The sequence below is a fragment of the Oncorhynchus mykiss genome, chromosome 25 (genome assembly GCF_057628025.1).
Source record: "Oncorhynchus mykiss isolate SJ-2025 chromosome 25, ASM5762802v1, whole genome shotgun sequence".
In the NCBI taxonomy this organism is placed as follows: Eukaryota; Metazoa; Chordata; class Actinopteri; order Salmoniformes; family Salmonidae; genus Oncorhynchus; species Oncorhynchus mykiss.
Window position 1 is genome coordinate 63,676,264 of NC_143046.1, and position 26,716 is coordinate 63,702,979.

General features: G+C 44.0%; 3 protein-coding genes across 12 annotated transcripts in view; all 3 read right to left on the reverse strand.

Annotated features, from left to right (window-relative positions):
* The window catches only part of LOC110505483 (signal recognition particle 14 kDa protein), a 12,334-nt gene extending 10,444 nt beyond the window's left edge, over window positions 1-1,890 (reverse strand). The window contains exons 1-2 of the mRNA XM_021584735.3: window positions 1,686-1,890; window positions 1,204-1,276 (exon numbers count right to left, since the gene is read on the reverse strand). Coding sequence (XP_021440410.1) covers window positions 1,204-1,276; window positions 1,686-1,709 — 97 coding nt within the window. The 5' untranslated portion in view covers window positions 1,710-1,890. The remainder of the gene's footprint in view (window positions 1-1,203; window positions 1,277-1,685) is intronic.
* On the reverse strand, window positions 1,890-7,622 carry LOC110505482 (5'-3' exonuclease PLD4). 7 transcript variants are annotated; one of them, XM_021584730.3, is made up of 11 exons: window positions 7,485-7,622; window positions 7,319-7,394; window positions 6,981-7,153; window positions 6,644-6,827; window positions 6,444-6,564; window positions 3,707-3,834; window positions 3,395-3,595; window positions 3,067-3,206; window positions 2,780-2,945; window positions 2,590-2,686; window positions 1,890-2,435 (listed from the first exon to the last, which is right to left on the reverse strand). In XM_021584730.3, the coding sequence occupies exons 1-11, from the start codon at window positions 7,565-7,567 to the stop codon at window positions 2,230-2,232; spliced, it is 1,575 nt and encodes a 524-aa protein (XP_021440405.1). In that variant the 5' UTR covers window positions 7,568-7,622; the 3' UTR covers window positions 1,890-2,229. The 7 variants fall into 7 exon arrangements, with proteins under 7 accessions (XP_021440405.1, XP_021440406.1, XP_090076867.1 ...); XM_021584731.3 differs by having other exon boundaries at window positions 3,067-3,167; window positions 7,485-7,621; XM_090220741.1 differs by having other exon boundaries at window positions 3,067-3,167; window positions 7,319-7,410; window positions 7,485-7,614.
* A 127-nt stretch (window positions 7,623-7,749) lies between these two features.
* The window catches only part of LOC110505484 (centrosomal protein of 170 kDa protein B), a 45,966-nt gene continuing 26,999 nt past the window's right edge, over window positions 7,750-26,716 (reverse strand). For 3 of the 4 annotated variants that reach the window (XM_090220737.1, XM_090220736.1, XM_090220739.1), the window contains exons 7-19: window positions 20,867-20,980; window positions 19,294-19,779; window positions 18,252-19,210; window positions 17,874-18,023; window positions 17,231-17,348; window positions 15,444-17,129; window positions 13,944-14,172; window positions 13,123-13,258; window positions 12,562-12,699; window positions 12,311-12,399; window positions 11,898-11,991; window positions 11,752-11,803; window positions 7,750-11,604 (exon numbers count right to left, since the gene is read on the reverse strand). In XM_090220737.1, coding sequence (XP_090076863.1) covers window positions 11,378-11,604; window positions 11,752-11,803; window positions 11,898-11,991; window positions 12,311-12,399; window positions 12,562-12,699; window positions 13,123-13,258; window positions 13,944-14,172; window positions 15,444-17,129; window positions 17,231-17,348; window positions 17,874-18,023; window positions 18,252-19,210; window positions 19,294-19,779; window positions 20,867-20,980 — 4,478 coding nt within the window. In that variant the 3' untranslated portion in view covers window positions 7,750-11,377. The remainder of the gene's footprint in view (window positions 11,605-11,751; window positions 11,804-11,897; window positions 11,992-12,310; window positions 12,400-12,561; window positions 12,700-13,122; window positions 13,259-13,943; window positions 14,173-15,443; window positions 17,130-17,230; window positions 17,349-17,873; window positions 18,024-18,251; window positions 19,211-19,293; window positions 19,780-20,866; window positions 20,981-26,716) is intronic. The other variant, XM_090220740.1, reaches the window with a different exon arrangement.

The window sequence follows — 26,716 nt, forward strand, 5'->3', positions numbered from 1 at the left end:
GGCCAGGTAGCCTACCTCTATGCTAATCAGTGTGAGTCCTTACTCAACATTCACAGTAGAGCTCCAAACAAAGACAAACACTAAAATTGACATAACTTGTAAATGTAATGAACCAAAACTTGTTTCGCACAAGTGTAGCATGGGTTGTGCGCTCTTCAAACAACGTGTCCACTCTGACAATGATCATGGTAAAAGACTGGAATAATAACATATTGAATGTATTAACATAAATTACCATAACCAAACAAACTGTAGATTACAAATTAACGGTAAATATAAACTATTACTGATGATATATGCAATGTGGAATTGATATACTAGCAATCAAGGCAAACAATTCACACAATTAAGTTATGAAATAATGAACGTGCACAAATTGGCGGTAGAGTAATTTCTGGAGTGAGACGTGCATTTTAGCCTCACAGACCTTCTTGGACTGTGCCATCCACCCGGCCTCCGCAATGGATTAAGATTAGTCTCAGCCTCCCCAATGGATTTGTTCACTGAGATGGGCGCGAATCAGACAGGCGTCTTGTGCCATAAAAATATATATTTGCTACTGCAAGACTAAAAAAAAATCCCCGTCGACCAACAGCCAAACAATAGACCCGTCGACTAATTGGGGTCAGCCCTAAAAGGTATGCATGTTAAATATGCACTATGCAGAATCGCTACGCAATTTCATGGTTGCTAAAATTCTAATAGTTTGCGTGACAAAACAAGCAAGTATAGTGTAGAGTATCATTTTACTGTCTAAACCACTCTGAAATATATTTTCCATAACCAAAAACATTGTATTTTCAGCTGTTTAAAGCTGGTGTACAAAACTGAAAGTAAGAGGCAACATTTTTACTTAACAGGAAGCATAGAAATAGCACACATAACATATCTACCGTTTCTAAGAGACTTGCGTTCAATGAGAATGATAGTTCTATAACTCACATTTATTTGGTGGAGTCGCCCAAAAAGTAACATATTGCTGCTTTAAGTTTATTGTTTTTGTCTATGCATGTTTGCTTGTAAAAAAAAAAGCTGCAAAAAGTTAAATAAAATGTATAAATAAATATCACTGTAAATGTAAACCTCTGAGGTTGAGCTCAAAAGAGGATATAGGCCTAATATGAACATTTCCTGGAAGAACTGAAGGATAAACTCGGCCACCAAATAACGTTATGTCACAGCTGACAAGATCTGAGCACTTACATTTCTTTAACGTGATGGCAACACTGCCTGTGGTCCTGCATTTCTGGAACAACCGTGTCAGCTCCGTCAAAAACTAGAGGAAAATAATCAGATGTAATTTAGGTTCGTTAACATTGAAATCAACTGTGGTGGTAGCTTGTAACGTTATGTTAATACTAGACAGCTGGCTAATGAGCTAACGTTAGCTACCTAACTCGCCGACATATATCAATGTGTGTGTAACGTTAGATATATTTTTTCGAACTCACTCTCTACGACCTAGCTATCTTGCTAGCTACTTCTAACTAAAAACGTGTCCAGTATTTCTTATTCTATAAAGCTGACCACAGAAGCAATCCAAATTAATAGTTAGCAAATGCTAGCTATGGCGGCAGATGCCACTTATGCCAATGCAGAATACTTATCAAACTAAACCAGTCTTCTAATAGTGACAGTATCTAACTAAGATGTACTACATTAGTCGATGGGGCATTCTGTCATACCGAGTCGTTTTCAAGTAGTACCATGATTCCCACTGCAATTCTGTAACTTCAGCTAGCTGGCTAGCCCGTCAGAAGCACACGTACTACAACATGAAATTCTGCTCCGTGACCTTTCAACTTACAAAGTACACGCTGAATAATTTACGTTACCGCCATCTAGTGTAGAGGAAAAAAATACAAACCCTTGAATAAACTAGACAGAGCTCAGTCTTTTTCTGCCTTTATTTCAAATTAATGAACTTGTATAATACAATTTCGTTGCAAAAATAATTAGCAATAAAGCACATCACGAAACTGCATTTATCAGCTTGTGAAAGGTAACACAGTGAAGTATGAAACAATCCAAAAGTACATTTTCAGTAGGAAAAAAAGGTAACAAGTGGCCTAACAAACGATGATGCAAATCATGTGTTCAGTTGCAACGTCCCTTATAGAAACAACCCAAGGCTAGGAAAAGCAGCCAAACAGGCTTACTGTTATTTCCCTAAGCCATACTTAAAGTAAACATTGTTATAGCTAAGTGTATGGATGGTAGTCAAAGCACCTATCCTTTTGAGAGTGCACAATCAGGGTGATGGCCCAAGTCAGCAAAACATACAGTAAACTGAGAGTGCCAGTCCCTGTCAAACACTGCTCTGAGCTGCCCCTGCAGAGCCTGGGTCCCCCAGGGCCAGTTTGGTGTGTGTTGGGAAACCACCAGCCCCACTCCAGCTGTGGTGTTGAAGTAGTCAGCAGACCAGTTAGACGTCCCTGAGGGGCAGAAGGATTTGGAATTCAGGCTGTTCATTACATGTAATGTCTTCATATATACAACTGTGTCTGTTCACAATAAAGTAGCATCATATTAAACTATTTTCTGAAAAATCTACTGTAGGCCTTGTTGTTAGACCTGTCTAACACTTACCAATATATGCCACTCTATCAGTCACCATGTATTTATTATGGTTTACTCTGGAGTAGGGAATCTCTGACTGGTTCCCTACTGGCACAATGGACAGTTTCTGAAAAAGAGGACAATCTGGCATTACAGTACAGAAAGGAAGACAACCAGATGGTTGAATAATAATACCAGTAGGCTATATGTGTCTTCCTACCACTTGAATGCTGATGTTATGGGCAGGGTAATTCAGGGAGGCTAGAGACTGAAGGAAAGGTAGCATGGCTGGATCAGAATCACGTCCACAGCTGACCAGCAGACGGACCTTAACATTCCGCTCAAAAGCAGCTCTCTTTAATGCATCATCAATGGCCGGCCAGTACCTAAAGGATGAATTAGAGGTTGATTAAATTCATCTAACAATAAAACAAGAAGGCAGAGTTGTAACTAAAACTCAAGGGCGTATTGAAAAATGCTATGAGCCTGGTAGGACAGTAGGTTCACCTTTGAGGGTGTATGAAGCGTGTGGTGGGAAAATACTCCATGACTGCCACATCAATGAAGTGCTGCGCCCCTGATATCACTGAGAGGATGGCATTCAGGTCCTGAGTCCGAGATGTTGGGCAGAAAGAGGGAGGAGAACCCTGGGAGAGAGAGGGCAGACATGCCATGGGAAGAAAGAGGTCTGTGAGGAGTAGAACCATTCAACCTGTTATGTGTTGGACAATGGGCACGCTCTTTAATTCTTTCAGGTTTTATTCAGATGCTATTGGTTTTATCATCTGGGCCCTCTGAAAGCACAGAATGGGGAAGTGAAACAGAAGGGACTCACTGTAATGTAGATTTTGCTTGAAACATTATCAGCCTTCAGCAGCAAGGGATGCTCTTTGTTGATGGCAGTGTCATATTTGGAGGGCCAAGGGTCTGGGATGGAGCTGTTGAAATGACCCATCACCCAGTAGGACTCAAATATCTTTTGGAGGTCTTCAGCCAGACTGGAGCAGTTGTAGATCACCACTCCCAGTTCCTTAACCTAAGATGATGTGCATTGTTACCGTGCATTGTTACCGGTCATGACACATGTAGGACCAAAGTGAGTGGAGTATTCAAAGGTAAGTCTATTATATCATCACTAGACCTTTACCTGTGTAAGAGCCCTCCAATCCATGTTGGCACTTCCAAGGAATATGTGTCTCCTATCAACAATCCAGAACTTGCTGTGGAGTACACCCCCAGTCAAACGCCCAAAGTGCACCTTTCTTACTTGGACTCCTACAGAAAACCAATGAAATTACATTTAAAGATTAAAATACAGTAGGATAATTTACAAGGTACACTGGCTTCATAAACAAGTGCATCAATGATGTCGTCGCCACAGTGACCGTACGTACAAACCCCAACCAGAAGCCATGGATTACAGGCAACATCCGCGCTGAGCTAAAAGGCTAGAGCTGCCGCTTTCAAGAAGTGAGACTATAACCTGGAAGCTTATAAGAATCCTGCTATGCCCTCCATCAAACAGGCAAAGCGTCAATACAGGACTAAGATTGAATTATACTACACCGGCTCCGACGCTGGTCGGAGGTGGCAGGGCTTGCAAACCATTACATACTACAAAGGGAAGCACAGCCAAGAGCTGCCCAATGACACGAGCCTACCAGACAAGCTAAACAACTTCTATGCACGCTTCGAGGCAAATAACATTGAAACATGCATGAGAGCACCAGCTGTTCCGGATGACTGTGATCACGCTCTCCGCAGCCGATGTGAGTAAGACCTTTAAACAGGTCAACATTCACAGGTTCAGACAGGTTACCAGGACGTGTACTGCGAGCATGCGCTGACCAATTGGCAAGTGCCTTCACTGACATTTTCAACCTCTCCCTGCCCGAAATCTGTAATACCAAAATGTTTTCAGCTGACCACCATAGTCTCTGTGCCCAAGAACACTTAGGTAACCTGCCAAAATGACTACCGATCCGTAGCGCTCACGTTTGTAGCCATGAAGTGCTTTGAAAGGCTGGTCATGGCTCACATCAACACCCTTATCCCAGAAACCCTAGACCCACTCCAATTTGCACACCGCCCTAACAGATCCACAGATGATGCAATCTCTATTGCACTCCACACTGCCCTTTCCCATCTGGGCAAAAGGAACACCTATGTGAGAATGTTATTCATTAACTACAGCTCAGCGATCAACACTATAGTGCCCTCAAAGCTCATCAATAAGCTAAGGATCCTGGGACTAAACACCTCCCTCTGAAACTGGATCCTGGACTTACTGACGGGCCGCCCCCAAGGGTAGGTAACACCACATCCGCCACACTGATCCTCAACGCAAGGGCCCCTCAGGGGTGCGTGCTCAGTCCCTTCCTGTACTCCCTATTCACTCATGACTGCACGGCCAGGCACAACTCCAACACCATTAAGTTTTCTGATGACACAACAGTGGTAGGCCTGATCACCGACAACGACGAGACAGCCTATAGAGAGGAGGTCAGAGACCTGGCCGTGTGGTGCCAAGACAACAATCTCTCCCTCAAAGTGATAAAGGTTAAATCAAATGGAAAAAAGACGAAAGGAGATTATTGTGCACTACAGGAAAAGGAGGCCCGAACACGCCCCCATTCTCATCGACTGGGCTGTAGTGGAGCAGGTTGAGAGCTTCAAGTTCCTTGGTGTCCACATCACCAACAAACTAACATGGCCCAAGCACATCAAGAGAGTCGTGAAGAGAACACGACAAAACCTATTCCCCCTCAGGAGACTGAAAAGATTTGGCATGGGTCCTCAGATCCTCCAAAGGTTCTACAGTTGCACCATCAAAAGCATCTTGACTGGTTGCATCACTGCCTGGTATGGCAACTGCTCGGCCTCCGACCGCAAATACTACAGAGGGTAGTGTGTACGGCCCAGTACATCACCGGGGCCAAGCTTCCTGCCATCCAGGCCCTCTATACCAGGCGGTGTAAGAGGAAGGCCCTAAAAATTGTCAAAGACTCCAGCCACCCTAGTCATAGACTGTTCCCTCTCTACCACACAGCAAGCAGTACCCAGAGCACCAAGAGGCTTCTAAACAGCTTCTACCCCCAAGCCATAAGACTCCTGAACATCTAATCAAATAGCTACCCAGACTATTTGCATTGCGCCCCCCCCCCCCCCCCTTTTCACTGCTGCTACTCTCTGTTTATTATCTATGCATAGTCACTTTAACTCTACCTGCATGGACATATTACCTCAATTACCTCGATTAACCGGTGCCTGCGCACATCGACTCTGTACCGCTACCCCATGTATATAGTCTCGCTATTGTTATTTTACTGCTGCTCTTTAATTACTTGTTACTTTTATCTTATTCTTTTTCATATTTTTTAAACTGCATTGTTGGTTAGGGGCTTGTAAGTAAGCATTTCACTGTAAGGTCTACACCCGTTGTATTTGACATGGGACTAATAAAATTGGATTTGTTTCCCAACCATTGTCCTCCAGTTCCCCCAACAGTACACATTTTCATTGTAGCCCTGGACAAATGCATCTCACTCAACTCATTGAGGGCTTGATGATTTGGGGCGGCAGGTAGCCTAGTGGTTAGAGAATTGGGACAGTAACCGAAAGGTAGCAGGATCGAATCACCAAGCTGACAAGGTAAAAATCTGTCATTCTGCCCCTGAACAATGCAGTTAACCCACTGTTCCCCGGTAGGCCACCATTGTAAATAAGAATTTGTTCCTAACTGACTTGCCTAATTAAATAAGGTAAAAATACGTTTTTTTTTAGTCTGCATGTTGAATCAGGTGTGTGTGTCCAAGGTTACAATAAAAATATCTACTATAGGGGCTACTGGAGGACCAGGGTTGGTTTAAGGGATGTTTTCAGACCTTTCTGTCTCAGAACTTGTAGATCTGTGGAGTTTGTCAGCATAGAGGGAATACTCGTCACAACCCTCACTGATACGTTTCTGGAAGGCAAAGCTCCAAGCTGCTCCAGTATGTCCTTTCCCTGTTGATGACATTAGATAAAGTGCAGGCAAATTTACAGGGATGAATTTGCCTGCACTGGCTTTTTTTTAATAACTCACAGGTAAGTCAGTGGAAGAGTTCATATTGATGTCATCACCGGTAAGAGTCCAGTAGAAGGAAGCCACATCGACTTGGTTAGTTGCCATGGACAGGAGATCTCTCCAGGCCTTGTCCACTGGGGTCCCAAAGGTTGCATTGTCGTCATATTTCATATACAGGGGAATGCTCTCTACAAGGATAATTCTGAGGAATTCACAACAGGACCTCTTAATTACTAGTCTTTGGGGATGATTACAAACAGGAAACAAAGCATCCAATTCCCTTGAAAAAAATGGCACTGTTTTACATTGTCAATTGTGTTAAAGCAAAAACGTATACTGTGTACATGAAGCTCACCGGCTTTGCTCATCAGAAATGTTATTTTGATCTGTTCTTGTTTCTTGGAAGAGCTTGTCATTTTGGAAATGCTCTTCTTCTGTGCACTTGTCCAATATAGAAAAGGAGAGCAGTGCACCCAAAGCAGTCAAACATCCCACAACCACAGCTATAGACACAAGCCGTTTTGAGCCCTGAGAGCACGGACACACAACCAAGTGTGATGTTTATGAAAAATGAGGACAGAAAAAAATGGATTTCAACATAAATATGAACAATAGTTAGAACAGACTTCAGTTGTAATCAACAGATAAGATTCTACTGAAAAGTTTGACAAATGCTTGACAAGCAACTCTTACCCTTCGGTTGGGAACATAGCTATCATGTAAAGTCTTGTAAGGAGAGGACATCTCTGGCACTAATGTTCCTGGCATCCTGTTGAAATTCAGACCTAAAATGTAATTGATCATCAATATAATTTTAAACATACATTTAAACAGCATTTAACATACAAAAACAACTTACAGAATAAAGCAGGTGTCTACTACAAGGGATTTGTTTCTTCCTCTAATCCACAGAAACTGATATGAAACTAAGAAGTATGACATTTACTGTACACAGTAACATACATGGTTCCTGTTTTTTCTTTCATTTCTCTTTCTGACAGATCAGGACATATAAATACAATGACTTGTAAAACATGTAAATGTGTTGAGTTCTACAATATTAGGCCTACATCAAACAAGTGACTTTGGAATAAATATTATGAAGATGACAGTACACCACATAATTGATTACAAATCAGTTTATTACAAAAAATGGAATCCCATTTTCTAAATTATGCACAAAATTATAACTTTTTCAATAGATTTAATTCTGGAAAACATCAATAAAAAATAAAGTGGGTGTTTAGGGTGCAAGTGCCAAACAACCAAAAAACCAAACCATGGTGATGACATTGAAGGGATACGAACAGGTTTAACAAAATGGGACTCATGACTTACACCAAGGTATTTCTAATTTTGATGAAGAACTGCAATGAATAGCACAGAGCCATAGCAATCAAAAGCTCAAAGAGACAGATTTAACTGAGCTCATACAAGTGCTGTACTTTGTGGTATGAAACAATATCTCCCAAAAGGCTTTGTGGCACTGAGGGAAATTGCGGTTACTACTTCATGGACAGCTACACAAACTGGTTAGAAAAGAGGAAAGCACTTGTGGTGGACTGCAGTCATTTCATTTCATTGAACTTTCAGCCTCCTCTCATTCTGGACAGGAGAGCATTTATACAATCTTTAAAATAATGAACGCAACCCCGTTAGTAAAAAAGGGGGCTTAAAGTGTAGCTTCTCAGCATATTAGGTTGAAGGGTCCCGATGGTATTACAATAGTGCAAAATACTAGATGGAGGTCATCTCCAGATCAAACATTTAGATATGTACATACATTATAAGACATGTTTATTTAATTTATAATTGCACAGAATTTCTGCTAATTGTCACTCCCAATTATAATTAGATTATAACAAAACAATGAACAGCATGTGCATCTTGCTTTTGACACTTCACTTAATAGGCCTAATAAACTGGCATCAACAACACAGGAGACCAGGTAGTGTGGTGTGCTTAATGAAGTAGTGTACAGCAATAAAACTGGAGGAAATATATCCAGAAAGCAAAACTGTCAGAGAGCATTTGAGTCCGTAAAGTGTTCACTTTTACTATAAAAAAATAAAAGGAGAGCTGCACACTCTAGGAGCTCTGATGCAATCATTTTAGAACCAATGTTTCGACAGCCAAGCATCGGGGTATAATGCCAAACACTGCGGGTCACTAGTTTATATAGTTTGAAAGGACACACACAAAAGCTTTTACTAGACGTTTCAACGGTAAACTTCAGCAAAATTGAAGCCACGGATCACAATTTAAACTGAGAAAGGGGAATCAAGAAGGGAACAGAAAGTAGACAGCGCTGCGATATCGCTGACCACACTATGGACAGCTGTGCAATCAACTGACAGGTTGACAATCAAACCTATCGGCAATACTACCAAACATTTTCCAAATGGCGCTTGCTGGTAGAAGTCCTGAATGAGTCCTGTGTTTTATTTGGTGTTAAAGCTTAAAATCTCTGGGCTGAGCTATGCAACGACTCACTCCAGACAGTTGGCTGTTGTCAGGTGGTTAAACCTAGATGTTCTACCGCACCACTAAGCCCCACTGCCCTGCCCACCCAACCATACAGTACATTCTACACAGATGTTCAGTTCTGAGAACAAGGAAACTTCTAATATCAGACATGAGGCAGACCTAATTGCTACTTTTGACTCTAAAGAATAAGGCACAAAACACATCTGATCATGACATGTTTCTACTGGCAACGTGAGATACCTTGTGAAACAGTGACTCCTAGACCCATTCTTACATTTAATCTCTAAAATGATTCAGTCTCTTTTAAAAGACCAGAAAAATAACATTCTTCTCTTAGCTCAAAGCAAGTGTCCAAGTGCCAACTTATAAACTCTTTAATACTATATAAATCATTACAATTAAATACTTGATATACATTCTTCAAGTCTGGTCCATAGAGATAAAAAGTGGTCAATAGAAAAAGAAAATACAGTGGGGAAGTCTTTGATAAACCCAGTCACTGGTTTATCAAGGGATCCTGGAGAACGCCTTTCTACTTATTCATACATTTCATCAATCAAAGTCAAAATTGTATTTAATTGCATTAGTAAGAGATACTTAATTAAATAAAACATACTCAAGCAGATTTTAAATATACTGTGCTTTAAGTTCATTGCAGCAACACCTTCCTAATTAATGGAAATCACCGAAACATGTCAATAAAATGCATATAATCAAGTATGCTTTTGTGAAAGTGAGATCAACTGAGATAAGTATTCAGACTTTTTCCACATTGTTACGTTACAGCCTTATTCTAAAATGTACTAAATTATATTTTTTCTCCTCATCAATCTACACACAATAACCCATGACAAAGCGAAAACAGTTTTTTAGACTTTTGTGCAAATGTATAAAAGAAATAAACAGAAACACCTTATATACATAATTATTCAGACCCTTTGCTATGAGACTCGAAATTGAGCTCAGGTGCATCCTGTTTACATCCTTGAGATGTTTCTACAAATTGATTGGAGTCCACCTGTGGTCATTTCAATTGATTGGACATGACTTGGAAAGGTACACACCTGTCTATACAAGGTCCCACAGTTGACAGTGCATTTCTGAGCAAAAAAACAAGCCATAAGGCCGAAGAAATTGTCTGTAGAACTCAGAGACCCGATTGTATCGAGGCACAGATCTGGGTAAGGGTACCGAAACATTTCTGCAGTATTGAAAGTTCCCAAGAACACAGTGGCCTCCATAATTCTTAAATGGAAGAAGTTTGAGCAATCGGGGGAGAAGGGCCTTGTTCAGGGAGGTGACCAAGAACCCAATGATCACTCTGACAGAGCTCCAGAGTTCCTCTGTGGAGATGGGAGAACCTTCCAGAAGGACAACCATCTTTGCAGCACTCCACCAATCAGACCTTTATGGTAGTGGCCAGACAGAAGCCACTTCTCAGTAAAAGGCCCATGAAGCCTGCTTGGAGTTAGCGAAAAGGCACCTAAAGAATCTCAGGCCATGAGAAACAAGATTCTCTGATTTGATGAAACCAAGATTTAACTATTTGGCCTGAATGCAAAGCGTCACGTCTGGAGGAAGCCTGGCACCATCCCTACGGTAAATCATGGTGGTGGCAGCATCATGCTGTGGGGATGTTTTTCAGCAGCAGGGACTGTGAGACTAGTCCAGATTGAGGGAATGATGAACAATACAATTGTGCCAAGATTGTAGCGTCATACCCAAGACAACTCTAGGCTGTAATCGCTGCCAAAGGTGCTTCAACAATGTACTGAGTAAAGGGTCTGAATATTTATGTAAATATATTTCCGTTCTTCATTTTTAATACATTTGCAAACATTTCTAAAAACCTGTTTTTGCTTTGTTATTATGAGGTATTGTGTGTAGATTTATGAGGAGGAAAAACTATGTAATACAATTTAGAATAAGGCTGGAAGGTAGGAAAATGTGGGAAAAGTCAAGGGGTCTGAATACTTTACAAATGCACTGTATATGGCACAATAATGGCCTTGCCTTAAAGGGGTTTTCCCTCAGCTGAACTAACCAATTCATGGCTTTAGTATGTCTTCTACAATCTCCTTCTCACACCATGGCAGTTCAATACGCATTTCAGTTCTCTAGTAGTGTACACACAGTGCAGTAGTGTCATCGTGCAGTGGGGCCACAGTTGTCTCTAGCAGTACCCATTTCCCCCTCTCAAATCCACTCTCTCAACACCTGGGATTGTGGCGCAGCAGTGAAGAGGAGGCACTGTGTTCCAGAACCTCAGACCTCATAGCTCTCTGCCTCTGAGGCCATAGCTGATCTCCTGACACTCTCACTGGACCTGGAGCTGGAAGAGGAGACCCCACCCTCACCCCGCTGGGAACCTAATGATCTCCAGTCTCTCGAAGGGGCCCTGGATGGCCTTACACTGGCTGAGGAGGGGGAGATAGGAGTGGAAGTTTTGGCTGGTTCAAGGTTCCCACTGGGTTCAATGATGGTGTTGATGACTGGGAAGGGGACAGACAAATTTGGCACAAATCAACATCTGAAATGCTGAGGGAGAAAAGCAAATGACAAAAAAAGAAATAAAGCTTTTAAGTGATGCTTGTTTACATGGAGATTTTACTCAAGATTTGTGATGAAGGTGCACTTGCCTTCAAGTTGTCTCTGAACTCTTCTGAGCTCTTTGAGAATAGATGTGATTTCCTGAAATACAGATAGACATTTTACACTGCAGAGGGAAATAAACAATCATCGGAAATACCTATAAACCTGGTCCAATAAGTCTGGAAATACCAACCTTGTTTGAGCCTTTCAGGACAGGGATGTCATTTTCAGCATTGATCTTTGCTTCAATCTCCTCCCAAATGTCCTGTTTGTTGTGGAATAGTACCCTGAAAGCACAAAAAAAATCTAGCTTGAGTACAGACAAAGCAACCACGTATAAAATGAGGAATTACTAAACTGAATATCTGATGTCCCATATCTCCCTAAGGATAGACTATCTGCCCAACACAGCATATTCTACTCACTTTCAGTCCATTAACCATGCTGGCAGGCTGTGATCACTCACTTAGTCATGCAGAGCTAACTGCATATCAGAGAGGATTAATACAACTTCTCATCTGGTTCTGGTATGAGCTGTGGGGAGAATGGCCTGACAAAGTATTGTGAACTTTTACACATGCTTCTTGTCAAGGTAAACATTCTTACTTTATTTTCTCAGCTAGTTGCTCTGTGTTTTCTCGAATAGCCAGAGAGATCTGGGACACTGGATTCAGCATAAGGTCATCAACAACAACCTGGAGAGAGAGATGACAGACATTCAGTCAGCTCTCCACTTTACAAAGACAAGGCTGATCACCGCTGGGCTAAACAGCAACTTATCAAGAGACAATCTATTTGCTTTTAAATTTAAATTCTCAAAAGGGATTGAAATGGTATGAACAATGTTATTGTCTAACCTCTTCCTGGTTCCATCCTCTGTGCTTAGAGTTGTGTTCCTGCTCATTCATCATGGTCTGGTCGGGGTCCCCGGCAGCAGGTGAACCAGGGGGAGCTCTCTGGTAGTTCACACCAGCCTCAGGAATAGGATGGACCAACTGCAATACAACAGGAGCCAGACATTAGTTAAGGGTGGTTACGATATGTGCCAATCATAAGGTAACATATAGGAACAGAGCGATCAAGATGAATCCATGGATACGACCCCATTATTGACAGCGGAATGTTTTGCATTGGCCCCAGATGTGAGAGCAACCAATTTAAATGTTGTTGTGAGAGTGAACTGATAAATCTGCACCTGAGAAGGCTGGGCAGCCTGAGGAGATGGCTGTGCTGTCTGATAGCATGGAGTGAATGGAAACTCTTGGTTTAAAGGTTGAGTATGTCATCTCCAGCCATTGTAACATGAACCAGTAAAGACAGGTACGGATATACTTTAATGGGTGCTAAAGAAAATATATAAATTGAAAAGCTCTCCATCAGGCCCATAAGTGTGTGACTTGGCAGTGTGGTTAACATACCTCGTCCTGGGTGGTCATGGTAGAGGCAGGTGTGTTGGCCTCCACTCCAGAAGAGCTCTGAGGATCAGTATCACCAGCCACGTCATGGATCTCCCTGGCCAGGATGGCCAGATCTTTAGCCAGGTCCTGACTCAGTCTAGAAGGGGAGAACAGACCAACATAGGGACACCTCAGGCACTCTTCCAAGAGCGAAAAAAAGTGTTGCAGTTTTGAAGCAAGCTTTCAGAGGTTTTACACATTTTGCCATGGGGCGGAGAGACATTTTTGCAATTTTATAAGAAATGTAATGCTGTTTTTCTAATTTTGCCAAGGGGCAGAGATATTGTTTAGGGCATTTTTACAGCTAATTTCCTGTAATATCCCCACAAAATTGTCATGGGGTGGAGAGAATTCTTTTACAGTTTTAAAGCCAATTTTCTGCAATTCTATACATTTTGCCATGACTAATGCCATGTTAATTATATCTGAGTGAGAGTGACTAACAAAATCCATGGGGGCTCCCTGGATGTCAGGGTCCCGGTCAGTATTTGGCCATGATTACTACATGTTTAGATAGCTTGTTAGACAGACTTACCAATCAAATGATTGCTAGCCATCAGTGAGTGACTGCTAATGGCTAACATAAAAAGAGAAAAAATGCTGATGCACAAACAAATTTCTAACTCAATGTTGAGACACTGATTGAGATCCTAAAAATAAATAAATTATATATATATATATATATATATAAATAAATAAATTTAAAAAAAATAGTCTGGTGCCCTAAGCGGCCGTTTATGCCTGGAGCCAGCCCTGGTTGTACCCCTGCTATCTCAACTCACTTTGCTATCTCAGCACTGTGGGAGGACCAGTTCTGGTAGGCGTCTCCCTCGTGACTCTCCTGGTCCGAGTCTCTTGAGCGGGCTCTGGGGCGCGGGGGGATGAGGGGCTGGGAGCGGGAGGCTGAGGGGGTCTGGGAGCGTTTGTGTTTAGGGGTGATCTGGTTACCAGAGTCATACTCCTCCTCCGAGGTGGAGGTATAGTCAGAGCCTTTCTGCCGTCGTCTGGAGCCTTGGAGCCATGAATTGGTTTGAACGGTGTTTGTGAGGTTAGGAGGATGAGGAGAAGGAAGGCAGGAAAAGACAGAGACACCATGAAAAGGACACCGCAAAAAAACTACAAACCCCAGATATCGCAAAAACACCCAAATATACCCCAGAGACCCATACAGAAGTGTTTTTGTAGAAGTGCTCATTCAGATGGTAAATGTACTGATGCAAGATCACAACCTGTCTTTCTGTATATGTTATTCATTAGGATTTTCTTTTATTCAAAAACATTCACAACCTGAAATGAGCACTCAACCCAACAATAGTAATGGCTACCGTAAAAAATAGTAATGCTGTTGAAGACCATAGAAGAAGTCACAAAGTAAAGAGAAATGTAATTATTATCGCTCAAAGGATAATGTATTCGACATCTGACCCACAATACTCTCAGAATTTTCTAGACAGTCGTGTTATGATTGAACGTTATATAATGATTATGAGAACATTGAGCAGATGGTATCCACTTTCACCACAGGTATTCTAGGGGAAATTCCACGGTAACAGAGTGATGCTGAGACTGATTTCACCTTAAAAGCTATGTCAAACAAAAAAACAATAATTGCAAAGTAAGACAGACCATACAACTCCACAGTAACAGAATGGCAGTTTGTGCTGTCATTCTGTTACCAAACTTTGCATCTGCACTGTTCTTCAACTAAATGTGTTTTTGTAAGATTTTATGTGGAAATTGTTGAGTCATTGTGCATTGAGTTGTATAGTTTGTTGAACTTTGCAATCATTGGGTTTTGTTTTGCATACATTTTAAAGTGAAAAATCCGCATCTGTTACCGTGAAATTGCCCCTATAGAAAATAATTGCAGGGGTTATATTTAAATTACAAATAGAAATTCAGCATAAGTGTTGTTAGTGAAGGTCCTTATTAAAAGCCAAAGGTCAGGGACCTTTAAACCATGGCTCATGAAACAACTCTCCAGAAGAATACAACCTAGGCTTGCCCCCTTACTTGTTAGTTGAACTAATTGTCTCAAACTCACTTAAACCAATTCATCCAGATCATTAATAGGACTGGTCTCCTTTACGCAAACCTACATTGTGATGCTTCCAATCCAGAAGTTGACATTTTTATGTTTCATTACATTTCTGAAACATTTCAAGATTGTCTGGGACATATTTAAACACTTAAGACAGATGTTTCTACCTGTAATGACCACTTTGTCAAAAGACTAATGTTATATCATATTTTGCAAAGAGTAGATTGTGTGTGTAACTCACTGGCTGTGCTGCTGGTGTATTTGGCGCTGCTGGAGCGGCCGCGGGTGATGGGCTTGCAGGGAGCTCCAGAGGCCCTGCCTAGCACAGGCTTAGAGCTGGGTCTGGCGACGGAGGCCTTACGCCCAGAGCCGCTGTTGGACTCTGTGCTGCGGTTGGAGAAGCCTGTCCTGGCTGCGGAGGACTCTGTATCACTGGGAGTGGTGAAGGAGCTGGTCCTCTTCCGGGGCAGAGCCAGCATGTCCAGCCTGGAGAGCTGCTTCTTACTGTCCTTGGTGGTCCCACTGGCCTCCTGGGAGATCCTGTCCGTCTCTGTGCCCTCGTTGTCGGACGCCTCGCCCAGGCGAGCCCGACGAAGCATGGAGGCTCTAGTAGGCCTTGGGGCATACATGCTGTTGGAGCGGCTCAGGGCCTGGGACCCTTTGGAGGACTTAGAAGACTCCTCCTTCTGCAGGGGGGTGGTGTACTTCTTGCGTGCAGTGGGCCGGTAGCCCTCCTGGTCTGAAGAAATGGTATCAGGCCAGTAGGGTAAGTTGGAGCCCTGGGGGTCATCGCTAAAGTCCATGGAGCCATGTTTGCTCACACTACGTCTCATCCCCAGCCTCCTGCCTGGTTCAGGCTTACTATCTCTGCTATCTTCTCCCTGAGACCGCTGCTTTTCTGACAGGCGATTATGGGCTGACGGCTGGCGACTGGGCTCCTGGGTGAAGGAGCTGGCAGAGGACCTCTCCCTCTGAAGGCCACAGGTGATAGAGGGCTTCTTAGATCTGGTCTTGGGTGTAGTCTGGTTGCTGCGCTGGCTGGCAGTGCTGGCTGAGTCCATGTCAGACTCCCCAGACAGAGTGTCATCTATGGGGCAGGGAACTACATCAGTCTGGGCCTGGAGCTTGGCCTCCAGGGCAGCCAGAGCGTCCTCAGTCTCCTTGAGGTAGGAGTGGGTGTCCTGGCTGCAGATACCCTGGAACACCTCAGCAGGGTCTGGGTCATTCTGAGCAGGCTGGCTGGAGATGTGGGGGAGTCTGGTGACCTGTGCAGCATCACTTGGCTGGTCCTTAGTGAAGCTCTCCTGCCTGACCAGAGACACTGAGATCTCCTTGGGCTGAGGGCTGACTCTACCCTGGTAGTCCTGCTTGGGAGCTGACGAGTTGGGCTTCACAGTCTTCTGTGAGTCCTGTCCACCCCGTTGTTTGGTCAGGGTGGCTGTGGAGAACTGTGGTGTATTAGGAGGAGGTGGTAGTTTTCTCTCAGTCCTGGGCGTATTGGGTCTGGATCCCCGCTCCTCAGAGTCGATGTAGAATGATGTAGACTTGGGTGGAAGTCTGGGCCTCTCCTCTTCTCTGCTCTGAGATGAACTCTTGTCTGTCATATCTGGTGTGGGCGTCGTCCTCTGTTCTACGATGGAGCCGTCGTCTGACTTACTGGCATCACTCAGGCTGTCTGGGTCTAGGTCATCCTGTACAGACAGGTTGTGGAGTCCCTCCTGTGGACAGAGGGCTCTGGAGCTCTTCTCTCTGACATCATAGGTAGAGTAAGTGTCCTGATGGACAAGAATGCTGGGAGTTGGAGTCTCATTCTTCTCCACCAACGGTGCCTGAGGCAGAATCCGCCGTGTTCTGGAACTCTGGCCTTCTGATTCCACACTTTTGACGTTGCGACTGAGCATCGCCTGATAGCCGGTCCTCCCACCAACTGAATGGAAACAGAAGGATGCATTTTTTATGAAGTTGATAATCAGGGCTATAACTCATTATCATTTCAAATTCTGTGCAAATTCCCATCAGGTGACTTACCTCCTTCTGACAGCTCAATCTGTGAGGGGATGTCAAAGAGGCCTGAGGAAGGGCCAGAGTCTGTGTAGCTGTCTGCCAGGCTGGCCCAGCGAGACACCCACTTAGAACCACCAGACACCTGCATGAAGGATCACTAGTTATTCATGTCACAACAGCAGTCAGTAAACACAATAACGCTTACAATACAAGGAAAAATAACACAATCCCGTTCAAGAAATTATAATTTACGCTTTAAAAATCTATTAGGGAATAGACACATATACAGCTAGGGATGTTAGTGTCATTTTCAGATATAAAAAAATATCCTAGGATAGCAAAAACATGCCAACCGCCACAAAGCCATTCCTATTCCTCAAACCAAGGACACCACAAGAGAAAACCAGTTGGTCACATCCAAACCCAGCAGGAAGTAAAGAACTACAACACCAACACCCCCATAAACCAAAAGACACTACACAAAATCTGCGAGGGAGATAAGGAGAAACCATGGAGAATCAAGAGACCAAAACATGCAGATTTGTGCTTCCCAGTTTATTGACCCAGTAGATGAATTAAATGACTGATTGATTGATTGATTGATTGTTTGTTTGATTGCGTTAGCTCTGGGAATCTGTCACCACACGGAGGCCGGCTGGGGGTTTACCTGCAGCTGATTCTGTCCCTGCCCTGGAGCTGGCCTTAGATCCACAGAGCTACTCTCCCTACGCTCCTCCCTGTCCTGAGCCTTAACAGGCTTATATGCTGCTGCTGCAGCGTCGCTGGGCTGCTCTGGCCCATCAACAACCCCAAACACCTGTCAGAAACAAAGCATGATGTGTGAATGCTGTCGCTCCAGGGCTGTCGGCTGCCAAGTCCTCTGCGCTCCTGTGTGACACCCATGAAGGCTTTTGTTAGATAGCATGGCTGTCGGATACTTGACAAAGCAGGTTCTCAGGCTGAAGCTCATGGCATGACAAGGTGTGATATTAAAACAAACTTGGAGAGATAAGACTATTACAGAGAGTAAGGCAAAAAGACTTGCCTGGTCTATCTTGCTGCGTGCCTCCACCACCTCTTCATCCTGGACCTCTGTCTCGATGGTGTAGGTGCCTGCTTCACTCAAGGCATCGTCCTCCTCATTCCCCAAGCTTCTGGGGCTTCCAACCTCCAGGATCCGTGCGGCCTCCAGGCTCCGTGCGGCCTCCAGGCTCCGTGCGGCCTCCAGGCTCCGTGCGGCCTCCAGGCTCCGTGCGGCCTCCATGGTGTGGTTGACCAGGGATATTAGAGGGGCTTTCAGGGGCACAGGCTGGTTGACGGTGGAGGTCTGAGTCAGATATGGGACAGGGGGCTGAGGGGGGCTTGGTGGGGTATGGTGGGAGTTGGGCACTGCTGCCATTTCTGTTGGTGGTGGGCTGATGGTAGGAGACACAGGTGAAGTCTTCCTCTCCCAGGTTGTGTTCATGCTCGGTCTAGTCTCCTGTCTGGACTCCCTCAGGAACTCAGCAGTGAAGTCCTGGGCCAGTTTAGACCTCCGGCCCACACTTCTAAAGGGCCTGGGCTGTATGGAGGAGGATTGGGAAGAGAAGCTAGTATTGATCCGATCCTCTGTCTTCTCCCGCCTCAGGGAGCCGGCCCTCTGGGGGCCTCCAGAGCCCGGGCCCTTCAGGGGTATGGTATACTGCTGGGTGTGGGAGCTGGGGCTCAACTTCTTCTCCAGCTTGTTCCTAAGGGCCGGGCTGTCGGGCTGGACTGTGTTGCTGGTGAAGGTCTGTGAACGCTTCTTGCGTGGATTGTCATCAAAGAACTCGATGACGAAGGCCTGCTGGGGGTCTTCTTTGCCCTGGCTCTGAGGAGGGGAGTGAGTCTCTGGAAGGGAGCTGGACAGAAGGTCCTCTGAGTCAGGGGGTGTGAAGGGTCTAGAGGGCTTTGACTGGATAACCTGCTTCCCGTTCACAACAGAATCCTCAGAGTTGCCCCGAGTCCCATCCTCATGGTGATGGCCTGACGGTAAATACAGAAACATGTTAACTTGAAAGCTCTGACAGTAACAGTGGATTCAGTGTATAAATCATTGAGTCACTCACCTGTGGAAGCCTTGTTGTAGATGGGCAGGTCACTGTTGGTGCTGAAAATGTCCTCTGTCCGAGACCACCTCTGCATCATGCGCACATCGCTTTGGTCCAGCCAATCAGCCACCTTGCTCTCTGCTGACATCACCTCCGTGGGTGCGGTGACCGCCTCCTTACTCAGGAGCTTGCGTTGCTGGCGGAAGGAGAACTTGGTCACATGGTCTTTGATCTTGATTTTACCAGGCATGCATTCATCAAACTCGATGGTGAAGGAGGCGTGGCTCTGCACCACAGGGGGTGTGGGGGTGGAGGTTGGGGGGAGAACAGGGACAGCAGGGGGGCCAGTGTCCTTAGTGGGAACCTCCTGGAGCTCCCGCTGCTGGAACTCCTTGGTGGGGATCTCAAAGTAGCTGGGCTCCCTGTGGTGCGAGTAGATGGACTTGGCCTGGCTATCTGACAGGGAGCCGTTGACCTCTTGTCTGTAGTTCTCGTTAGTATTCTCTGTAGGGGCAGACACAGGGGACAATATAGATAAATACTATACAGACCAATACTGTAAACTAGTGATTTTGGGAGGGCGGGGAAATCAATAAAGTTGAATATCGCAATATTATTTGACGATATTATATTGATATTTGATATCATTAGCATTAGCTAGCGCTTGTGAGCGCCAAAACTCACACTTTCATTTCCCTGACTGATCAAAACTAGTTTTATCATGCTCTCTCATCTTTCTGCAGCAGACATATAGTGAGCAATATTTTTGGAACATCAAATCGCAATATCGAATCACAATGCACAGAATTGTGAGAATCATGAGAAACGCAGGATATATCATAACGACACCTAATTATCATGATAATAACATATTGTGAGGTCCCTGGCAATTCCCAGCCCTACTGTAAACTGCAGGCACAAAGGATATGCAGTATGAGTTGGGTAAGGGAAGGAATCACAGACACTACTCGAATGAAATATTAAATATGCAAAGGAAAACAAATCACAGAAAAACTCTGCCAAGTATTCCCTATAAATCTGCAGCCACAAATAATAAGGTGGCTTGACTAAGTAAACAAACAAAAACATCAGCCAATCAATGGGTGCCAGGCCAGCTGGCCGTGAAGAAATGTCACTGTGGGAGCTTGGAGTCCAAAGGAGAGTGGTAATCTGTTCCAGCCAGGCTGGGCAGCATGAGGCTAACAGTCAACCTCCCTCCTCTCTCCTCCACCCTGTCCCCTGGTCTTACAGGGGTAATCCATCACGAGGCACTGCCCGCTGGCCTGGGATGGCCCTGGACCAACCTGGCTCAGTGTGACACTGGCAGCTCCTGGTCACTAGTCGGCACTACAGAGCTAAACACCATCCATCTCTCAATGGATGTATTGAAAACTTTTGGTGTGATGCATAACAAAGTATTATGCTTGCCACTCTAATCAAATACATTTGGCTGTAACCTTTATGAGTTAGCACAGCTAATAACAATATTGAAGTGCCAGGCCTCTTTCAGAGTGACATGCTCACGCTCACATATCCGGAGAAACAAATGAACTGATAGTATACGAATAGTAGAGAAGTGTTTGTTCAAGACCTGCAGGGTCCTCGTCTGGCTGCTGTCCTTCACCGTGTTCAGCATCATCCTCCCCCCACCACGACGGCTGCCCATACAGAGGAGTGGGTCTGGACACTGGAGCCTCGCTGGCCACTAACAGACACACACATGATAAGATACATGGACAGAGAGAGAACAGAGTGAGTACTGCAGCAACTGCCTTAATTTTGCTGGACTATAATAAACACAAAAACTGAGTGATGTAATAGTCACATAGCAGAATGATTGCAAACCCTATAAAGTCTGGGTTTTAAGTGAAGCTGTGCATTGAAACATTACAAATAAGCGTAGCACAAACAGTCACAGTGGATAATATTCTGCATTTTGTCCTACTAAAATGTTTCATCAATTTAATAACTTTGATAAGAATCAGCCATTGGCAAAGCAGGTAGAGGGGCCTGGAGTTATGAGGTCACGTGATACACAATCCTCGGAGGAGGAGAATGAGACTGGACATGGTAATCCTAATCTTCACTAAAGGGGGGAGATGCAGAAATATAACAAATGAGAAGCTTTTCAAACACTGGTTAACGATGACTCATCTCTCCAGAGCAGAACATTGAGACGAACTGATAACCTTCCATGTACAGTATATGGTCATACAGTACTTGCTGCTGTCCTGCTTGAATGCATTATCACGGTTGAGCCATGTAGTGGTGGTCCCTAGATTCTAAAAGGTCACTTCTATAGACGCCAAAATACAGTTTGGTTCCACGCGCGTTTCCATATATGAGAGGTTGCTGACACAGTTAAATTATATTTATTGTTAATTGATTGTCACACAGATTCTAGGTTGGTAAGTGGTTTATAATTCAATAACAAATAAACCAAAATATATTCTTTACATTTTCTTTATTTTATATAAAATTGCACTAACAAACCATATGAATCTGTTTTTATCCATCTCCTACATCTGACCAATAAGGGCACTAGGGCAGATTTCCTGTCACCCTCAATAATGTGATGACATCCAACAGCTGGTTGGCAAGCCCAGGGCACTAGCCTATATGGCATAAATCAGATTATCCACATGCCTGGTGTCTGTGAACTAAACAGACACATTAGGGCTCTCACACTGGAGTTGTAGTGCTTTGGTTTATTTAGGCCAAAGTGCTGTTGCCCAGGACACACAATAAGATATCAACAGAGAGAGGGAGGGAAACAGAAGGGCATGTCACTAATTCCATTTGGCTTACCCAATGCTTCATTTCTAGCTACACAGGATGGATGACACAGCCTAAAATGGTTTGTGGACTTTCTCTAGTGCCGCACTGAGTCATTTTAAGCTTTTCTATGTTGGTGTGTATCAGGAATGATGAAGCCGCTAATGAAAGACATGAAAATAAACTTTAAATCCAGAGCTCTTCTCAGGCAGTGGAAACCATAAGGATACATTTCCACATTACGTTCTACACCGAACAAAAATAAAATGCAACATCCAACAATTTCAAAGATTTTACTGAGTTACAGTTCATAAAAGGAAATCAGTCAAATGAAATAAATAAGTTAGGCCGTAATCTATAGATTTCATATGACTGGGAATACAGACTTCCATTGGTTGGTCACAGAAACCTTAAAAAAAAAAAAGTAGGGTGTGGATCAGAAAACCAGTCAGTATCTGGTGTTACCACCAAATCAAATCAAATTTTATTTGTCACATACACATGGTTAGCAGATGTTAATGCGAGTGTAGCGAAATGCTTGTGCTTCTAGTTCCGACAATGCAGTAATAACCAACAAGTAATCTAACTAACAATTCCAAAACTACTGTCTTATACACAGTGTAAGGGGATAAAGAATATGTACATAAGGATATATGAATGAGTGATGGTACAGAGCAGCATAGGCAGGATACAGTAGATGGTATCGAGTACAGTATATACACATGAGGTGAGTATGTAAACAAAGTGGCCTAGTTAAAGTGGCTAGTGATACATGTATTACATAAGGATGCAGTCGATGATATAGAGTACAGTATATACGTATGCATATGAGATGAATAATGTAGGGTAAGTAACATTATATAAGGTAGCATTGTTTAAAGTGGCTAGTGATATATTTACATCATTTCCCATCAATTCCCATTATTAAAGTGGCTGGAGTTGAGTCAGTGTCAGTGTCAGTGTGTTGGCAGCAGCCACTCAGTGTTAGTGGTGGCTGTTTAACAGTCTGATGGCCTTGAGATAGAAGCTGTTTTTCAGTCTCTCGGTCCCAGCTTTGATGCACCTGTACTGACCTCGCCTTCTGGATGATAGCGGGGTGAACAGGCAGTGGCTCGGGTGGTTGATGTCCTTGATGATCTTTATGGCCTTCCTGTAACATCGGGTGGTGTAGGTGTCCTGGAGGGCAGGTAGTTTGCCCCCGGTGATGCGTTGTGCAGACCTCACTACCCTCTGGAGAGCCTTACGGTTGTGGGCGGAGCAGTTGCCGTACCAGGCGGTGATACAGCCCGCCAGGATGCTCTCGATTGTGCATCTGTAGAAGTTTGTGAGTGCTTTTGGTGACAAACCGAATTTCTTCAGCCTCCTGAGGTTGAAGAGGCGCTGCTGCGCCTTCTTCACGATGCTGTCTGTGTGAGTGGACCAATTCAGTTTGTCTGTGATGTGTATGCCGAGGAACTTAAAACTTGCTACCCTCTCCACTACTGTTCCATCGATGTGGATAGGGGGGTGTTCCCTCTGCTGTTTCCTGAAGTCCACAATCATCTCCTTAGTTTTGTTGACGTTGAGTGTGAGGTTATTTTCCTGACACCACACTCCGAGGGCCCTCACCTCCTCCCTGTAGGCCGTCTCGTCGTTGTTGGTAATCAAGCCTACCACTGTTGTGTCGTCCGCAAACTTGATGATTGAGTTGGAGGCGTGCGTGGCCACGCAGTCGTGGGTGAACAGGGAGTACAGGAGAGGGCTCAGAACGCACCCTTGTGGGGCCCCAGTGTTGAGGATCAGCGGGGTGGAGATGTTGTTGCCTACCCTCACCACCTGGGGGCGGCCCGTCAGGAAGTCCAGTACCCAGTTGCACAGGGCGGGGTCGAGACCCACCATTTGCCTCATGCAGTGCAACATCTTCGCAAACATGCTCAATGGGTGACATGTCTGGTCAGTATGCAGGCCATGGAAAACTGGGACATTTTTTAGCTTCCAAAAATTGTGTACAGATCCTTGTGACATGGGGCTGTGCATTACCATGCTGAAACATTAGGTGATGGCGGTGGATAAATGGCACGACATTGGTCGTTGTCCGTAACTTATGCTTGCCTATACCATAACCCCATGGGGAACTCTGTTCACAACATTGACATCACCAAACTGCTTGACCCCACACAACGCCATACGCTGTCTGCCATCTGCCCGATAAAGTTGAAACAGGGATTCATCTGTGAAGAGCACACTTCTCCAGCCTGCCAGTGGCCATCGAAGGTGAGCATTTTCACACTGAAGTCAATTACAACGCCGATCTGGAGTTAAGACCCTTGTGAGGATAACGGGCACGCAGATGAGCTTCCCTGAGACGGTTTCTGAGACTTTGTTCAGAAATTCTTTAGTTGTGCAAACCCACAGTTTCATCAGTTGTCCGGGTGGCTGGTCTCAGATGAGCCCAAAGGGGAAAAAGTCAGATGTGGAGGTCCTGGGCTGGTGTGATTACACATGGTCTGCAGTTGAGGCTGGTTGGACATACTGCCAAATTCTCTAAAACAACATTGAAGGCAGCTTAAGGTAGATAATGACCATTCAATTCTATGGCAACTGCTCTGGTGGATATTCCTGCAGTCAGCATGCCAATTGCACACTCCCTCAAAACTTGAGACCTCTGTGGCATTGTGTTGTATGTCAAAACTGCACATTTTACAGCTGCCTTTTACTGTCCCCTGTACAAGGTGTACCTGTGTAATGATCATGCTGTTTAAAATCAGCTTCTTGGATTATTTTAGCGAAGGAGAAATTCTCACTAACAGGGATGTAAACAAAACTGTGCACAAAATGTGAGAGAAATATGCTTTTTGTATGTATGGAACATTTCTGGGATGTTTTATTTCAGCTCATGAAACACTGGACCAACACTTGACATGTTGCGTTTATATTTTTGTTCAGTATATATTAAAAAGTACATGGCCTGTCAGGGTAGACTACAGTAGGCCAGACAAGGTCACCTCAGAGAGCCAGCAGGCTGCTTTACAGACAGCAAGAGGAGAAGACAGACTCCACAGTCCACACCCTATAAGACTTAAGGAAAAACAGACATTTCTGAGCCTCACAGTGTTGAGTCCCTGGACTGTCAACAGGGTGTGGCCTGTAGGGAACGGGACACTGGTCACCTCACCAGTCCAGCTGCTTCAGGAAGAAATAAAGAGTCAGTCAGCAGCTACATTAACCCATCTCATACAGGCAGAGTGGGATGAAGGCTGAATGTAAACATTTAAACTAAGTGTAAATGGCTGGAAGTCTGGCATGTCATAACCTTCTGACTGTCAGTAGTTAAAGCCACTAGTGATGGTCCATTCTTGCATTCCACTGCTGGATAATTGGTCTGGATGAACTGGATTACAGAGTGGGATCAGCTGGGTTAAAGGGTTTACTCTACTGTCATTGAACATGGTTGATCAACTTACAGTTATGGGAGCTATGACATCCAGTTTTAAAGATTGTGGAGCGAGACAGCAGTACTGCTTGTGAAGAGTTACAGTATATGATCAATACAAGTAGGCTTGGCTGGCTTACACAACCAACTGACATACCCAAATTCCAAATCCAAGTCATCAAGGCTATGTACAGTATGATGACAATTCAAGAGAAAACATCAAGTGATCAGTGAATTGTGCGTAAAAATGTGCCCCAATCATTGGTAATAAAGAGCTCTTTTGTCAAGTAGAGTTCATGTCTGCATCTTGTAAATTGAAACTATTTGAGAGTAGTGTGGAAATTGCTCAGCCAACAGCAGTCGTGTGTGTTTTGACCCTGTGAATGAAACTCATTCAAAACGCACTGCTTGAACCTTTGATTCCCCTGTGCTATTTAGATGTTTAGCAATTTGCCAGAGGTACTGACTGTGTGTGTGAACAATGAACATTTCTACAATATTTGAAATAAGATAGAAAAATAAGATATCACTCATTGGAATCAGACAGTACATCCGTCAGCGATTTAGGAACATAACTGCCCTGAAAATCATAAAAGTAGAGCCCGACCAATGTGTTTTATCGGGTCCGATTCTTGGGAGACAAAAATTACTGATACCGACATAGCTGACTATGACAGGGGGGGGGGGGGTCATTTTCCCACATTGAATTCTCATGATTTGTCATCCAGAAGAGCATTTGTCCTATAACTATGCTTCAAATGCTGATTTCATACATTGTGGCAATAATGACATCATGAGAATGGTCACAAGTGTTCAGATAAGCAAGTGTTCAAATAAGCATGAAATACCATTTTATCATCCTATTTATTGAATATTGGTCGAATTATCGTCCGATACTAGGGCTGTTACGGTGAACACATTACCACCACATCGGCGGTCGTGACCATTTAGTCAAGGTAACTAGGCTTCTTCAAGCTCTGATGCTGCCGATGGTCATTCGTAGCCTACCAAACTTGCTAACTGCCTGGTACTAATCACTGTGACATCAATGCATTTTTTCCCAAAATTCAAATCAAAACACTTCATGAGAGCCAATGAGCACGTTGCGCAACATTTCTCTCTGCAATTGCGAGAGAAAACAGAGTTTTGATAGCATCTTTTAAAGAAGTGGAGGACCTATCATCTTACTATAGGCTTGGCCTACTATTTATTTCTCAATTTCTTAATATTAAGCACATTGCTTTGCAACAGGAG

Bases quoted from the DNA above. Each gene is read 5' to 3' on its own strand.
- LOC110505482 (XM_021584730.3), bottom strand. From the start codon at position 7,567: ATGTCATACTTCTTAGTTTCATATCAGTTTCTGTGGATTAGAGGAAGA. The intron at 7,154-7,318 runs GTAAGAGTTGCT...CCGTGCTCTCAG, and splicing joins GCTATGTTCCCAACCGAAGG to GGCTCAAAACGGCTTGTGTC. The intron at 2,436-2,589 runs GTAAGTGTTAGA...TCTGCCCCTCAG, and splicing joins TGATAGAGTGGCATATATTG to GGACGTCTAACTGGTCTGCT.